At 41.8% G+C, this 18,702-nt stretch overlaps 1 protein-coding gene across 1 annotated transcript in view; it reads right to left on the bottom strand.

Moving 5' to 3' along the window:
• LOC128643708 (phosphatidylserine decarboxylase proenzyme, mitochondrial) overlaps positions 1-18,702 on the bottom strand; it is a 139,173-nt gene that overhangs the window by 76,154 nt on the left and 44,317 nt on the right. Inside the window, exons 2-4 of the mRNA XM_053696539.1 lie at positions 8,024-8,153; positions 6,802-7,032; positions 6,389-6,521 (exon numbers count right to left, since the gene is read on the bottom strand). Of these exons, the coding sequence (XP_053552514.1) occupies positions 6,389-6,521; positions 6,802-7,032; positions 8,024-8,153 (494 nt within the window). The remainder of the gene's footprint in view (positions 1-6,388; positions 6,522-6,801; positions 7,033-8,023; positions 8,154-18,702) is intronic.

Here is an 18,702-nt window from a genome sequence, read left to right as displayed (position 1 = left end):
CTCCTAGGTCATAAATACAGCAAATTAAGTAGTAGAAGGCATTAGCTGTTGTTGATAAATGCAAAACCAGTCGCAATTCTCGTAGATGCTGTGGTAGTATACCGATAATCGGCGGATTATTGCTATTTCTCTGGACGGTAGCTGATCAGCTCCTTTCTTTGCAAACACATCTGCAAATTCTTTATACTTCACAGGACAGGTGATTTCAGTTGTACAGATGAAAAGAGCAGGATAAATAAAAAGAGGGAAGTGCTCAACCTGGGAATGAACAATAGCATAATAGCTTGTTCTATGGCTAGTTACCACCCAAGAAGCAGCCTCTTTTTGCTAAACGTGTGCCTTTCACAGAGAAGAACTTTCCTGAAGCATATCAGTCTGATCCTGACTTCACAGTACAGTCAAGCCCTGAAATACCAGGAAATCCCTCTCTGAACGAGAGAAACAGCAAAACCCCAGATGTACGTTTTGGCCTATTGTGGGCCTCGTCAGTGAGGTGCAATCACATCCCTCTAAGCACACTGAGCAATGGGTCCATGTCTGGATTCCCGCATTACACTTAGGGAGACTTCCCTAAGTGTCATAATTTGCATAAATAAAAAGAGAGAAGCGCTCAACCTGGGAACAAGCAATAGCATAATAGCTTGTTCTATGGTTACTTACCACCCAAGAAGCAGCCTCCTTTTGCTCAACATGTGCTTTCACAGAGAAGAACTTTCCTGAAGCATATCAGTCTGATCCTGACTTCACAGTACAGTCCAGCCCCAAAATACCAGGCAATCCCTCTCTGAACGAGAGAAACAGCAAAACCTCACTGTATGTTTCAGTCCAAATAGCCCTAAGAGAGTTCAATGCCAGTAATCAGTCCAACCAGCAGGGTGAGGCAGTAGAGCAGTCCAGATTGCCAGGCCAGGGGTCATGGATCCAAAGACAAATAGGGTACAAGGGATAACAGCAAACACAGAATTACAGAAAACACAGCAATGTCCGACTCCAAGCACTGATTAAAGTGAGTTACAGTGTTTTATAGGGAATGACTCCTCCTTTGGGATGGGTTCAGTTGGATAAGATTCAATACAAAGTATAGATTCTGTGGTAATGACTGCACCTGTATGTTTATTAGCTTGCAGTAACTGCTCTTCACCACATAGGTAAGTGAAAAGAAAATGTATGCTTACCTGATAAATTAATTTCTTTTTTGACATGATGAGTCCACAGATCATCTTAATTACTAATGGGATATTCACCTCCTGGTCAGCAGGAGGCGGCAAAGAGTACCACAGCAAAGCTGTTAAATAGCTCCTCCCTTCCCTCCCACTCTAGTCATTCAACTGAAGTTAAGGAAAGAAAGGAAAAACCAAGGTGCAGAGGTGTCTGAAGTTACAATAACCAACAACCTGTCTTACAAGAACAGGGCGGGCCGTGGACTCATCGTGTCAAAAAATAAATAAATTTATCAGGTAAGCATAAATTTTCTTTTCTTTTTTATGACACAATGAGACCACAGATCATCTAAATTACTAATGGGATTCAATACCCAAGCTAGAGTTCACAGATGATACGGGAGGGACAAGACAGGGAACCTAAATGGAAGGCACCACTGCTTGAAGAACCTTTCTCCCAAAAGCGGCCTCAGCCGAGGGAACAGTGTCAAATTTATAGAATTTTAAAAAAGTGTGAAGAGAGGACCAAGTTGCAGCCTTGCAAATCTGTTCCACAGAAGCTTAATTTTTGAATGCCCATGAGGAAGCAACAGTCCTCATGGAATGAGCCTTAACTCTCTCAGGAGGCTGCTGTCCAGCAGTCTCATTTGCAAAACGGATGATACTCTTCAACCAAAAAGAAAGAGAAGTAGCCGTAGCTTTCTGTCCCTTACGATTTCCTGAGAAAACCACAAACAAAGAAGAAGACTGACGAAAGTTCTTAGTCGCCTGCAGGTAAAACTTTAAAGCACGGACCACGTCCAAATTGTGCATAAGTTGCTCTTTCTGAGAAGAAGGATTAGGACACAAAGAAGGAACAACAATCTCCTGATTAATGTTCCGATCAGAAACAACCTTAGGAAGGAATCCTAATTTAGTACGTAAAAATACCTTATCTGAATCTAAAATAAGATAAGGAGACTCATACTGTAATGCCGAGAGCTCTGACACTCTGAGCAGAAGAAATAGCAATAAGAAATAAAACTTTCCAAGATAGCAACTTAATATCTAAGGAATGCATACGCTCAAACAGAGCCCTTTGAAGAACTTTGAGAACTGAATTAAGACTCAATGGAGGAGTAACTGGTTTGAATACAGGCCTGATCCTGACCAAGGCCTAACAAAATGATTGTACATCTGGGACATCCGCCAGATGTTTGTGTAACAAAATAGATAAGGCCAAGATTTGACCTTTAAGGGAACTTGTCGATAATCCCTTCTCCAAACCCTCTTGGAGAAAAGATAAAATTCTAGGAATCCTAACTCTACTCCATGAGTAGCCCTTGGATTCGCACCAATAGAGATATTTACGCCAAATCTTATGGTAAATCTTTCTAGTTACAGGCTTACAAGCCTGAATCATGGTCTATGACCGAGTCAGAAAACCCCCGCTTGGATAAAATTAAGCGTTCAATCTCCAAGCAGTCAGCTTCAGAGAAACTAGATTTGGGTGAAGAAAGGGCCCCTGAATTAGAAGGTCCTTCCTCAACAGAAGTCTCCAAGGTGGCAGGGATGCCATCTCCACCAGATCTACATACCAAATCCTGCGAGGCCAAGCCGATGCTATGAGGATCACCGATGCTCTCTCCTGTTTGATTCGAGCAATGACCCGAGGAAGAAGAGCAAATGGAGGAAATAGGTATGCTAGACTGAAGGTCCAAGGGACCACCAGAGCATCTATCAGCTCCGCCTGGGGGTCCCTGGACCTCGACCCGTTTCTCGGGAGCTTGGCATTCTGTCGGGATGCCATGAGATCCAATTCCGGCTGACCCCACTTGAGAATCAGGTTTGAAAACACTTCCGGATGAAAAGTCTGCCTACTCAGGAAATCCGCCTCCCAGTTGTCCACCCCTGGGATGTGGATCGCCGACAGACAGCAAGAGTGGACTTCCGCACACTGGATTATTTTGGCTACCTTGGTCATCGCTAGGGAACTCCTCGTTCCTCCCTGATGATTGATGTAAGCCTTATTCCAAGACTGGTTGGGTCTCCATGCAGGTTTAGATTGTTCCTGCTTAGAGGAGGAAGAGGAAGAATTTCGAAAGGAACGAAAATTACTCTGTCTTCCTTTCTGTTTGTTTCTCATATCTTGAGGGAGAAGATGACCGTTACCTCCCGTGATATCCGAGATAATTTCCGATAGGCCAGGTCCAAACAAGGTCTTCCCCTTGTAAGGAATAGTCAGAAGCTTAGAGGAAACATCCACAGACCAAGGTTATAACCATAAGGCTCTGCAAGCTAGAATAGAGAAACCTGAAATCTTAGCTCCCAGCTTGAAAACTTGAAGGGAAGCGTCCGTAATAAAGGCATTAGCTAGATTAAGAGCCTTTATCCTATCTTGGATCTCATCCAAGGAAGTTTCTGTCCTGAGGGTCTCAGACAGAGCATCAAACCAATACGCCGCCGCACTAGTGACGGTAGCAATGCACACAGCTGGTTGCCATTGCTGGCCCTGGTGTACATATATCTTTTTGAGTAAACCCTCCAACTTTTTGTCCATAGGATCTTTGAAGGCACAACTATCATCTATGGGAATAGTAGTTTTCTTAGCTAAGGTGGAAATGGCCCCTTCCACCTTAGGCACTGTTTGCCAAGCCTCTTTGATAGAGTCGGCTATGGGAAACATCTTCTTAAAAATAGAAGAGGGAGAAAAAGGTATGCCGGTCTCTCCCATTCCTTGGCAATTATCTCAGAAGCTCATTCAGGGACAGCAAACACGTCTGTCGAGGAAGGAACCTCAAAATATTTGTTCAGCTTACTAGATTTCTTAGGAACAACCACTACCGTGGAGTCACTGTCAACCAAAGTAGCTAATACCTCCCTAAGTAAAAGACAGAGGTGTTCTATCTTAAACCTAAAAGATACAACCTCAGTATGAGCAAGAGGAATTACACTTTCTGAATCTGAAATTTCACCTTCAGATGCTACAGCGGTATCTTCCTCTTTGGGCTTCTGGGAGGGAACCTCTGAAATTGCAACAATTGCGCCAGAAACCTCGCTTACTGAATGTCTGATTTTCCTCTTATGCTTTCTCTGCAATAATGGAAAAGCAGACAACGCATCAGAAATTGTAGAAGACAAGAGAGAAGCTATGTCTTTCAAGGTAACTCCAGCGGGAGCTAGAGCGGAAGTGCAGGGCACTGCTTGTGTGGGCGATGAAATTTGGGACACTTGAGGAGAAAGCTGCAGCATATATTGAACCTCGTCAGAAGACCACTGGAGAAGATCCGCTTTAGAAAAAGTTGGCTCAGAAAAAATCTTTTCCCTATAATTTAAAGTCCTCTCAATACATGAGGGACAGAAAGGGATTGGTGGTTCCACATTGGCATCAAAACACAAGGAGCAAGTGACATCTTGCAAGTCCCCTTGGTCCATACTGAATCACAATAATATAATTATGCAATAAAAAGTTTGAGTGCAAAAACGTTACTGTCCCTTTAAATTTAAAAGTGTAACTTTTTTACTGCGTGTGTAAAAAACGTACCAAAACGACCAGAAACTAATAAAAAAAATAAAAAAAATAAAAATTGTACAGCTAAATCTGTGCTTAGACATTTCCTAACCAACGCTTCTCTGTTTATTGGTTCATGAGTTCTAATCACACTTTACTTTGTTTATCAGAGATACTCTTGAGATGGCCTACAGGTGAATGGTAAATGGGGGCAGTATCCACTTACCGCTATTAAGCGGAGCTGGACAATTGTTTCAGCGGGTCATTATTATTAAAAAGATGTGCTGAAATTCCTGTCTATATAGGTAGTAACCTTATTGCGGTTACTATGGAATCTCTCTTATAAAGCATTAATATATAATAAAAATGACACCCCTACACCTCAGCAGGTTTGCTGAGGTGCCTACCAGACTGCAAGACCGGAGACCTCTTTCTCCCTCCAGGCAAACAATCCAGACTCGACAGGGGAACGACTCAGCTACTCTCTGGTCCTAGAAACGCCTGTTTAGCAAGAACCATGCGTTTCTAGGCAGAGACTGCATTATCTGAACTGACTATGTCTGCAGATAGAGGCGCAGTGAAAAAGCGCACAATTCAGGAAGATCCGTCCCCATTGTGGGCGTGGTTAACAGAAAACATACTCTCCCTGTCGTTATCTTGTACTAAAAAACCGCCATGAGAGTCAAACCACCAGAGCCATCAAAATGCTTGTCTCCCAGCCCCAGTGCCTGCTTAACGCTGTCTAGTTCTCTCAGACTCTGAGAGTTTGTATTGTCCCCATAATAAAGTGCCTGTTTTAATAAGCCCTTTATGTAGTGTAACATTGTATAGCAAAATGCTTCCTTTTCCTCTGAGTGTCCCAGAAAAATAAAGTAGCACTTACCTCATATGTCTGCCTGACAGCAAGGCAGTTCACCAGGTTTGAGGGGTCCTATCCCCCACATAGACCTGTGAAGAAAAGGAAATTCCTGAATAAACATTCCTCAGGTTTTCAGGGTTAGGGCAGCAACAATATATGGGAGGCGCAGTGAGAACTATGTCCCACCAGTTCCCATTGCTCTAAAGCCACCAAAAGCTCTACTGAAGAGACTGATATGGACTACGGCTACACCCTAGAACAAAGCAGCACACTCTGGCACTACTTTAAAAATAATAAACTGTTGATTGAAGAATCTTATCTAACACCTCACTTTACCTCTTCCTATCATTAACGTAGGCAAAGAGAATGACTGGAGTGGGAGGGAAGGGAGGAGCTATTTAACAGCTGCTCTTTGCCGCCTCCTGCTGACCAGGAGGTGAATATCCCATTAGTAATTAAGATGATCCATGGACTCATCGTGTCATAAAAAAGAAATACATGTTCCCTTTTCCTTCAGCTGTGTTTTAGGCCTCAAGTCTAGGGACTGGATTAGTGGAAGCACAGGCAGAGATACAGCAGATGACAGAGACTTTGAGAAAAGAGGATCTTCAGAGTGAGATACTGGCACACTGGATAGACTGCACAAAGATGGAATAGATACAGATTTTACACGCGGCACTGGCGACTGAACCAATCTCTGTTCAGCAAAAGTTTCAACAGGTACAATGATTCTCTTTCTGCAAGTGTTTGGGGTTATACCATGACACATGGTTTAAATCTTAACTAAGTAATGAAAATTTCTGTCTTATCCATAGTTTTTTCTTAAGATGAGCACTAGTTTAGCCGACAGCAGCAGCTCAGAGCCCTGATGATACTTACTTGGGTCGAATGCATCACGCCAGTCTTGGGGTCCAAGGAAACTGTCCAATGAATAAGTGAGACCTTTAACCTGCTCAATATGAGCATCACGCCCCCAACTACAGTGTAGAACACGGCCATCACATGGACTAACCTACAGCGAAAGACATAAACCACATAGACTGACTTTATGGACCAGGGAGAAGACATATAATAGCCTATACTCGGACAGAGAAGGCACACAACACTCAATAGAGACAAAGAATAAGACACAGACAAAGGAAGTATAATGTATTACAGCCATAAAGAAGTGAGAATAGGTGCTGCTAATCATACAACATACAAGTGATATGTAAACTATAATTTGAGGGTTGGTGGTGAGGTATTAGTGTAAGGGTCTAGGATCTGATCTGTGTATTGATTTCCTTACTCACCAAACAATAGGAGGCAATTGGTCGGACTGCTGGTTTAAGTGGTCTTTTGAAAAGTTCTCCCAAGTTTTGGTATCGGTTTAGATCTTCTTCCTCAGCTTCTTCCATTTTTACAGAGAAGGCCCAGATATAGATAGAGAAAAGAGGCCGACGTAACCAACGTGGTAGTCTGACATCGTTTAATAGGCCCCATAGACGTGACAAGAGCCGAGTCGGTGCTCTGCTGTATACTGCCTGCGGGCAAGTGGTGACTTTGTGTAAACATGTCAACATATCTCTCAAAATATTTGTCAAACCGTTAAAAGCACAAAGTAAAGAATCACGTTCCATTGATGACTCCTGTCCCCTTACATAGACTGTGATGGGAGCGAAGACCTGGAAGGCACAGTCTAAATGTGTATAACCTTATGCAATTCCCTTACAGTATTTGTCCTTCCCACCTCTACTGGACGTCTGTTCCATGATTCAACCACCCTCTGGGAAGACTCCTACACCTGAAAGTGTTAGCCTTTGTACTGGTGTTACTCTTTCTGTGACAAATTATTTCATCCTCATATTTATTAAATCTCTTAAAAGGGTGACTTTTGGTTTACAGAGACATACCTCTTATTTTTGTGTTAAAGCTGTGCTTTGTCCCACACAGTATGTGACAGTGTTTAAAGGGAGTCTGCACTAAAATTGTGTTTTCAATTACTTGTTATAGCAGGTTCAGAGTATTAAATGCAAGGGAAATTGGTCCTTTGGTTTTATTTTTGTATATGAAAGAGATAACATTGCTCATTGAAACACAATTTATTTACGTGGGCTGAGATTGCATAAAGGGCAGACATTCTTCTCTCTCCATACAAAAATGAACACTTATCTTTCTGTGTATACACAAATGACAATACTTAGAGCAATAGATAATGTGCATTTTAGTACCTATCTCTTCCACCCCCCATTATCTTCTGTTAAGATAATACAAAAGTATTGATATTTTTAAGTTCAAGCAAAATCAGCTATTTAGCATTTAATATACACTCAAGCAGGTAAAATTGACCATTGTTACAGTACAAATTTTGTGATATGGCATAACTATAGGTAATAATGCATGTTACTGTCTTATGAAGTAACTGTAGGTGACAGTAGTTATAAGTGACAATATGTGACTGTGTAGCTGTACAAGGCACTCTGTGAGAGTATGTGACAATAACTGTGCAACAATCATGGCTTCAGATTCTCTCACCTTACTAACACCACCTGGTCTCAGTCCAGCTTTTGCAAGAGGTTTGAGGAGCTGCCAGGAACGAAGTCGTAAGAGAGGAGGGTGAAGCTGACCAAAGCGACGTCTGATGGACAAATGGGGGGCAGATAACCTATGGAGAGAAAATGTTATGAGAGAAGTTGTGCATCAAAGATACCGTTGTTTTTGTGTGGGACAGTGTGTGTGCGTGGCTTCGATGGTGCAACTGTGTACTTTGTCATCGGTAAGGATGTGCATGATGTCAATGGTATGTCCAGGTACAATGTCACTGTTTCCAACGCTTTCAACCTTCTAGCAATTACTGAAACATGGCTATCTTCTTCTGACACTGCTTCCATTGCTGCTCTCACACATGGTGGTCTCCACTTTAGACATACCCCTAGGCCAGGTGAGAGACACAGTGGCGGTGTTGAAATATTGTTCTCCCCCTCCTGCTCCTATAAGTACTTACCTCCATTCCCACCCCTCTCTTTTTCCTTCTTTGAAGTCCACGGCATTCGCCTGTTCTCCCCCCTCTCCCAATTCCATAACAACTTTACCGCCTGGCTTCCTTACTTTCTCTCTCCAAATAAACCTGCTCTAATTCTGGAGGACTTCAATATCCCAATTATTAACCCATGTGCCCCTGCTGCATCTAAACTTCTCTCTCTCACAATCCACCCTATTCCCTACTCACCGCGATGGACACTCTATTGATCTGGTATTCTCCTACCTCTGCTCTATATCTGACTTCACCTTTCACCCGTTTCCCCTTTCAGACCACCACCTGGTCACCTATTATCTTAAAGTACAGGCTAAACCTACTTCTCACCCCCACACCTGTAGAAATCTCCATGCCGTGGATCCTCTCCAATTTTCCAACATTATTCAAAATCTCACTTCTATTTTCAAATGTGCTTTGTTCTCTTAGTTTCCTTTGTTGAAAAAATAAATTACGCACATATTCTATACTAGTGGGAGCTAGCTGCTGATTGATCCCTGCACACCTTGTGATTGGCTAACTAGTTGTGCTCAGCTAGCTCTCATTTGTGCATTGCTGCTCCTTCAAAGGATAACAAAAGAATGGAGTAAATTTGATAACAACTGGAGTGATTGTTAGTGTTACCCCCTAACTTAGTGCTAATACTGTTACACACCTGTACTTGTCTATGTCACAGATTCAGTCTGTAACAACTACTAACTGCAGTGATTGTTACACAGTGTTACCCCCTAACTTAGTGCTGATACTGTTACACACCTGTACTTGTCTATGTCACAGATTCAGTCTGTAACAACTACTAGCTGCAGTGATTGTTACACAGTGTTACCCCCTAACTTAGTGCTGATACTGTAACACACCTGTACTTGTCTATGTCACAGATTCAGTCTGTAACAACTACTAGCTGCAGTGATTGCTACACAGTGTTACCCCCTAACTTAGTGCTGATACTGTTACACACCTGTACTTGTCTATGTCACAGATTCAGTCTGTAACAACTACTACCTGCAGTGATTGTTACATAGTGTTACCCCCTAACTTAGTGCTGATACTGTTACACACCTGTACTTGTCTATGTCACAGATTCAGTCTGTAACAACTACTACCTGCAGTGATTGTTACACAGTGTTACCCCCTAACTTAGTGCTGATACTGTAACACACCTGTACTTGCCTATGTCACAGATTCAGTCTGTAACTACTACCTGCAGTGATTGTTACACAGTGTTACCCCTAACTTAGTGCTGATACTGTTACACACCTGTACTTGTCTATGTCACAGATTCAGTCTGTAACAACTACTAGCTGCAGTGATTGTTACACAGTGTTACCCCCTAACTTAGTGCTGATACTGATACACACCTGTACTTGTCTATGTCACAGATTCAGTCTGTAACTACTAGCTGCAGTGATTGTTACACAGTGTTACCCCCTAACTTAGTGCTGATACTGTTACACACCTGTACTTGTCTATGTCACAGATTCAGTCTGTAACAACTACTAACTGCAGTGATTGTTACACAGTATTACCCCTAACTTAGTGCTGATACTGTAACACACCTGTACTTGTCTATGTCACAGATTCAGTCTGTAACTACTACTAGCTGCAGTGATTGTTACACAGTGTTACCCCTAACTTAGTGCTGATACTGTTACACACCTGTACTTGTCTATGTCACAGATTCAGTCTGTAACAACTACTAACTGCAGTGATTGTTACACAGTGTTACCCCCTAACTTAGTGCTGATACTGTTACACACCTGTACTTGTCTATGTCACAGATACAGTCTGTAACAACTACTAACTGCAGTGATTGTTACACAGTTTTACCACTAACTTAGTGCTGATACTGTTACACACCTGTACTTGTCTATGTCACAGATTCAGTCTGTAACTACTAACTGCAGTGATTGTTACACAGTGTTACCCCCTAACTTAGTGCTGATACTGTTACACACCTGTACTTGTCTATGTCACAGATTCAGTCTGTAACAACTACTAGCTGCAGTGATTGTTACACAGTGTTACCCCTAACTTAGTGCTGATACTGTAACACACCTGTACTTGTCTATGTCACAGATTCAGTCTGTAACTACTACTAGCTGCAGTGATTGTTACACAGTGTTACCCCTAACTTAGTGCTGATACTGTTACACACCTGTACTTGTCTATGTCACAGATTCAGTCTGTAACAACTACTAGCTGCAGTGATTGTTACACAGTGTTACCCCCTAACTTAGTGCTGATACTGTTACACACCTGTACTTGTCTATGTCACAGATTCAGTCTGTAACAACTACTAGCTGCAGTGATTGTTACACAGTGTTACCCCTAACTTAGTGCTGATACTGTAACACACCTGTACTTGTCTATGTCACAGATTCAGTCTGTAACTACTACTAGCTGCAGTGATTGTTACACAGTGTTACCCCTAACTTAGTGCTGATACTGTTACACACCTGTACTTGTCTATGTCACAGATTCAGTCTGTAACAACTACTAGCTGCAGTGATTGTTACAATGTTACCCCCTAACTTAGTGCTGATACTGTTACACACCTGTACTTGTCTATGTCACAGATTCAGTCTGTAACAACTAGCTGCAGTGATTGTTACACAGTGTTACCCCCTTAGTGCTGATACTGTTACACACCTGTACTTGTCTATGTCACAGATTCAGTCTGTAACAACTACTAACTGCAGTGATTGTTACACAGTGTTACCCCTAACTTAGTGCTGATACTGTTACACACCTGTACCTGTCTATGTCACAGATTCAGTCTGTAACAACTACTAACTGCAGTGATTGTTACAGTGTTACCCCTAACTTAGTGCTGATACTGTTACACACCTGTACTTGTCTATGTCACAGATTCAGTCTGTAACAACTACTACTAACTGCAGTGATTGTTACACAGTGTTACCCCTAACTTAGTGATGATACTGTAACACACCTGTACTTGTCTATGTCACAGATTCAGTCTGTAACTACTAACTGCAGTGATTGTTACACAGTGTTACCCCCTAACTTAGTGCTAATACTGTTACACACCTGTACTTGTCTATGTCACAGAGTCAGTCTGTAACTACTAGCTGCAGTGATTGTTACACAGTGTTACCCCCTAACTTAGTGCTGATACTGTTACACACCTGTACTTGTCTATGTCACAGAGTCAGTCTGTAACTACTAGCTGCAGTGATTGTTACACAGTGTTACCCCCTAACTTAGTGCTGATACTGTTACACACCTGTACTTGTCTATGTCACAGATTCAGTCTGTAACAACTACTAGCTGCAGTGATTGTTACACAGTGTTACCCCCTAACTTAGTGCTGATACTGTTACACACCTGTACTTGTCTATGTCACAGATTCAGTCTGTAACTACTACCTGCAGTGATTGTTACACAGTGTTACCCCTAACGTAGTGCTGACACTGTTACACACCTGTACTTGTCTATGTCACAGACTCAGTCTGTAACTACTAACTGCAGTGATTGTTACACAGTGTTACCCCTAACTTAGTGCTGATACTGTAACACACCTGTACTTGTCTATGTCACAGATTCAGTCTGTAACTACTACCTGCAGTGATTGTTACACAGTGTTACCCCCTAACTTAGTGCTGACACTGTTACACACCTGTACTTGTCTATGTCACAGACTCAGTCTGTAACTACTAACTGCAGTGATTGTTACACAGTGTTACCCCCTTAGTGCTGATACTGTTACACACCTGTACTTGTCTATGTCACAGAGTCAGTCTGTAACTACTAACTGCAGTGATTGTTACAGTGTTACCCCCTAACTTAGTGCTGATACTGTAACACACCTGTACTTGTCTATGTCACAGATTCAGTCTGTAACTACTACCTGCAGTGATTGTTACACAGTGTTACCAACTAACTTAGTGCTGATACTGTTACACACCTGTACTTGTCTATGTCACAGATTCAGTCTGTAACAACTACTAACTGCAGTGATTGTTACACAGTGTTACCCCTAACTTAGTGCTGATACTGTTACACACCTGTACTTGTCTATGTCACAGATTCAGTCTGTAACAACTACTAACTGCAGTGATTGTTACACAGTGTTACCCCTAACTTAGTGCTGATACTGTTACACACCTGTACTTGTCTATGTCACAGATTCAGTCTGTAACTACTACCTGCAGTGATTGTTACACAGTGTTACCCCCTTAGTGCTGATACTGTTACATACCTGTACTTGTCTATGTCACAGATTCAGTCTGTAACTACTACCTGCAGTGATTATTACACAGTGTTACCCCCTAACTTAGTGCTGATACTGTTACACACCTGTACTTGTCTATGTCACAGATTCAGTCTGTAACAACTACTAGCTGCAGTGATTGTTACACAGTGTTACCCCCTAACTTAGTGCTGATACTGTTACACACCTGTACTTGTCTATGTCACAGATTCAGTCTGTAACAACTACTAACTGCAGTGATTGTTACACAGTGTTACCCCTAACTTAGTGCTGATACTGTAACACACCTGTACTTGTCTATGTCACAGATTCAGTCTGTAACTACTACCTGCAGTGATTGTTACACAGGGTTACCCCCTAACTTAGTGCTGATACTGTAACACACCTGTACTTGTCTATGTCACAGATTCAGTCTGTAACTACTAACTGCAGTGATTGTTACACAGTGTTACCCCCTAACTTAGTGCTGATACTGTTACACACCTGTACTTGCCTATGTCACAGATTCAGTCTGTAACTACTACCTGCAGTGATTGTTACACAGTGTTACCCCCTAACTTAGTGCTGATACTGTTACACACCTGTACTTGTCTATGTCACAGATTCAGTCTGTAACAACTACTAGCTGCAGTGATTGTTACACAGTGTTACCCCTAACTTAGTGCTGATACTGTTACACACCTGTACTTGTCTATGTCACAGATTCAGTCTGTAACTACTAACTGCAGTGATTGTTACACAGTGTTACCCCCTAACTTAGTGCTGATACTGTTACACACCTGTACTTGTCTATGTCACAGATTCAGTCTGTAACTACTAGCTGCAGTGATTGTTACACAGTGTTACCCCCTAACTTAGTGCTGATACTGTTACACACCTGTACTTGTCTATGTCACAGATTCAGTCTGTAACAACTACTAACTGCAGTGATTGTTACACAGTGTTACCCCTAACTTAGTGCTGATACTGTTACACACCTGTACTTGTCTATGTCACAGATTCAGTCTGTAACTACTAACTGCAGTGATTGTTACACAGTGTTACCCCCTAACTTAGTGCTGATACTGTTACACACCTGTACTTGTCTATGTCACAGATTCAGTCTGTAACAACTACTAGCTGCAGTGATTGTTACACAGTGTTACCCCTAACTTAGTGCTGATACTGTTACACACCTGTACTTGTCTATGTCACAGATTCAGTCTGTAACAACTACTAGCTGCAGTGATTGTTACACAGTGTTACCCCCTAACTTAGTGCTGATACTGTTACACACCTGTACTTGTCTATGTCACAGATTCAGTCTGTAACTACTACCTGCAGTGATTGTTACACAGTGTTACCCCCTAACTTAGTGCTGATACTGTTACACACCTGTACTTGTCTATGTCACAGATTCAGTCTGTAACTACTAACTGCAGTGATTGTTACACAGTGTTACCCCCTAACTTAGTGCTGATACTGTTACACACCTGTACTTGTCTATGTCACAGATTCAGTCTGTAACAACTACTAGCTGCAGTGATTGTTACACAGTGTTACCCCTAACTTAGTGCTGATACTGTTACACACCTGTACTTGTCTATGTCACAGATTCAGTCTGTAACAACTACTAACTGCAGTGATTGTTACACAGTGTTACCCCTAACTTAGTGCTGATACTGTTACACACCTGTACTTGTCTATGTCACAGATTCAGTCTGTAACAACTACTAACTGCAGTGATTGTTACACAGTGTTACCCCCTAACTTAGTGCTGATACTGTTACACACCTGTACTTGTCTATGTCACAGATTCAGTCTGTAACTACTAACTGCAGTGATTGTTACACAGTGTTACCCCCTAACTTAGTGCTGATACTGTTACACACCTGTACTTGTCTATGTCACAGATTTAGTCTGTAACAACTACTAGCTGCAGTGATTGTTACACAGTGTTACCCCTAACTTAGTGCTGATACTGTTACACACCTGTACTTGTCTATGTCACAGATTCAGTCTGTAACAACTACTAACTGCAGTGATTGTTACACAGTGTTACCCCCAACTTAGTGCTGATACTGTTACACACCTGTACTTGTCTATGTCACAGATTCAGTCTGTAACAACTACTAACTGCAGTGATTGTTACACAGTGTTACCCCCTAACTTAGTGCTGATACTGTAACACACCTGTACTTGTCTATGTCACAGATTCAGTCTGTAAACTACTAACTGCAGTGATTGTTACACAGTGTTACCCCCTAACTTAGTGCTGATACTGTAACACACCTGTACTTGTCTATGTCACAGATTCAGTCTGTAACTACTACCTGCAGTGATTGTTACACAGTGTTACCCCCTAACTTAGTGCTGATACTGTTACACACCTGTACTTGTCTATGTCACAGATTCAGTCTGTAACAACTACTAGCTGCAGTGATTGTTACACAGTGTTACCCCCTAACTTAGTGCTGATACTGTTACACACCTGTACTTGTCTATGTCACAGATTCAGTCTGTAACAACTACTTCTAACCGCAGTCATTGTTACACAGTGTTACCCCTAACTTAGTGCTGATACTGTTACACACCTGTACTTGTCTATGTCACAGATTCAGTCTGTAACAACTACTAGCTGCAGTGATTGTTACACAGTGTTACCCCCTAACTTAGTGCTGATACTGTTACACACCTGTACTTGTCTATGTCACAGATTCAGTCTGTAACAACTACTACCTGCAGTGATTGTTACACAGTGTTACCCCCTAACTTAGTGCTGATACTGTTACACACCTGTACTTGTCTATGTCACAGATTCAGTCTGTAACAACTACTAGCTGCAGTGATTGTTACACAGTGTTACCCCCTAACTTAGTGCTGATACTGTTACACACCTGTACTTGTCTATGTCACAGATTCAGTCTGTAACAACTACTAACTGCAGTGATTGTTACACAGTGTTACCCCCTAACTTAGTGCTGATACTGTTACACACCTGTACTTGTCTATGTCACAGATTCAGTCTGTAACTACTAACTGCAGTGATTGTTACACAGTGTTACCCCCTAACTTAGTGCTGATACTGTTACACACCTGTACTTGTCTATGTCACAGATTCAGTCTGTAACTACTACCTGCAGTGATTGTTACACAGTGTTACCCCTAACTTAGTGCTGATACTGTTACACACCTGTACTTGTCTATGTCACAGATTCAGTCTGTAACTACTAACTGCAGTGATTGTTACACAGTGTTACCCCCTAACTTAGTGCTGATACTGTTACACACCTGTACTTGTCTATGTCACAGATTCAGTCTGTAACTACTAACTGCAGTGATTGTTACACAGTGTTACCCCTAACTTAGTGCTGATACTGTTACACACCTGTACTTGTCTATGTCACAGATTCAGTCTGTAACAACTACTAGCTGCAGTGATTGTTACACAGTGTTACCCCTAACTTAGTGCTGATACTGTAACACACCTGTACTTGTCTATGTCACAGATTCAGTCTGTAACAACTACTAGCTGCAGTGATTGTTACACAGTGTTACCCCCTAACTTAGTGCTGATACTGTTACACACCTGTACTTGTCTATGTCACAGATTCAGTCTGTAACTACTACCTGCAGTGATTGTTACACAGTGTTACCCCCTAACTTAGTGCTGATACTGTTACACACCTGTACTTGTCTATGTCACAGATTCAGTCTGTAACTACTACCTGCAGTGATTGTTACACAGTGTTACCCCTAACTTAGTGCTGATACTGTTACACACCTGTACTTGTCTATGTCACAGATTCAGTCTGTAACAACTACTAGCTGCAGTGATTGTTACAGTGTTACCCCCTAACTTAGTGCTGATACTGTTACACACCTGTACTTGTCTATGTCACAGATTCAGTCTGTAACAACTACTAACTGCAGTGATTGTTACACAGTGTTACCCCCTAACTTAGTGCTGATACTGTTACACACCTGTACTTGTCTATGTCACAGATTCAGTCTGTAACAACTACTAGCTGCAGTGATTGTTACACAGTGTTACCCCTAACTTAGTGCTGATACTGTAACACACCTGTACTTGTCTATGTCACAGATTCAGTCTGTAACAACTACTACCTGCAGTGATTGTTACACAGTGTTACCCCTAACTTAGTGCTGATACTGTAACACACCTGTACTTGTCTATGTCACAGATTCAGTCTGTAACTACTACCTGCAGTGATTGTTACACAGTGTTACCCCCTAACTTAGTGCTGATACTGTTACACACCTGTACTTGTCTATGTCACAGATTCAGTCTGTAACAACTACTAGCTGCAGTGATTGTTACACAGTGTTACCCCCTAACTTAGTGCTGATACTGTTACACACCTGTACTTGTCCGTGTCACAGATTCAGTCTGTAACAACTACTAACTGCAGTGATTGTTACACAGTGTTACCCCTAACTTAGTGCTGATACTGTAACACACCTGTACTTGTCTATGTCACAGATTCAGTCTGTAACAACTACTACCTGCAGTGATTGTTACACAGTGTACCCCCTAACTTAGTGCTGATACTGTAACACACCTGTACTTGTCTATGTCACAGATTCAGTCTGTAACTACTACCTGCAGTGATTGTTACACAGTGTTACCCCCTAACTTAGTGCTGATACTGTTACACACCTGTACTTGTCTATGTCACAGATTCAGTCTGTAACAACTACTAACTGCAGTGATTGTTACACAGTGTTACCCCCTAACTTAGTGCTGATACTGTTACACACCTGTACTTGTCTATGTCACAGATTCAGTCTGTAACAACTACTAGCTGCAGTGATTGTTACACAGTGTTACCCCCTAACTTAGTGCTGATACTGTTACACACCTGTACTTGTCTATGTCACAGATTCAGTCTGTAACTACTAAGCTGCAGTGATTGTTACACAGTGTTACCCCTAACTTAGTGCTGATACTGTTACACACCTGTACTTGTCTATGTCACAGATTCAGTCTGTAACAACTACTAACTGCAGTGATTGTTACAGTGTTACCCCCTAACTTAGTGCTGATACTGTTACACACCTGTACTTGTCTATGTCACAGATTCAGTCTGTAACAACTACTACTGCAGTGATTGTTACACCTGTTACCCCCTAACTTAGTGCTGATACTGTAACACACCTGTACTTGTCTATGTCACAGATTCAGTCTGTAACTACTAACTGCAGTGATTGTTACACAGTGTTACCCCCTAACTTAGTGCTGATACTGTTACACACCTGTACTTGTCTATGTCACAGATTCAGTCTGTAACAACTACTAGCTGCAGTGATTGTTACACAGTGTTACCCCTAACTTAGTGCTGATACTGTTACACACCTGTACTTGTCTATGTCACAGATTCAGTCTGTAACAACTACTAGCTGCAGTGATTGTTACACAGTGTTACCCCCTAACTTAGTGCTGATACTGTTACACACCTGTACTTGTCTATGTCACAGATTCAGTCTGTAACAACTACTAACTGCAGTGATTGTTACACAGTGTTACCCCCTAACTTAGTGCTGATACTGTAACACACCTGTACTTGTCTATGTCACAGATTCAGTCTGTAACAACTACTAGCTGCAGTGATTGTTACAGTTTTACCCCCTAACTTAGTGCTGATACTGTTACACACCTGATTTGTCTATGTCACAGATTCAGTCTGTAACAACTACTAGCTGCAGTGATTGTTACACAGTGTTACCCCTAACTTAGTGCTGATACTGTAACACACCTGTACTTGTCTATGTCACAGATTCAGTCTGTAACTACTAACTGCAGTGATTGTTACACAGTATTACCCCTAACTTAGTGCTGATACTGTTACACACCTGTACTTGCCTATGTCACAGATTCAGTCTGTAACTACTAACTGCAGTGATTGTTACAGTGTTACCCCCTAACTTAGTGCTGATACTGTTACACAC

The sequence above is a fragment of the Bombina bombina genome, unplaced genomic scaffold, assembly GCF_027579735.1.
Source record: "Bombina bombina isolate aBomBom1 unplaced genomic scaffold, aBomBom1.pri scaffold_738, whole genome shotgun sequence".
Taxonomy (NCBI): domain Eukaryota; kingdom Metazoa; phylum Chordata; class Amphibia; order Anura; family Bombinatoridae; genus Bombina; species Bombina bombina.
The sequence above is the reverse complement of the archived record's forward strand: the minus strand, read 5'-3'. Positions and strand labels throughout refer to the sequence as shown.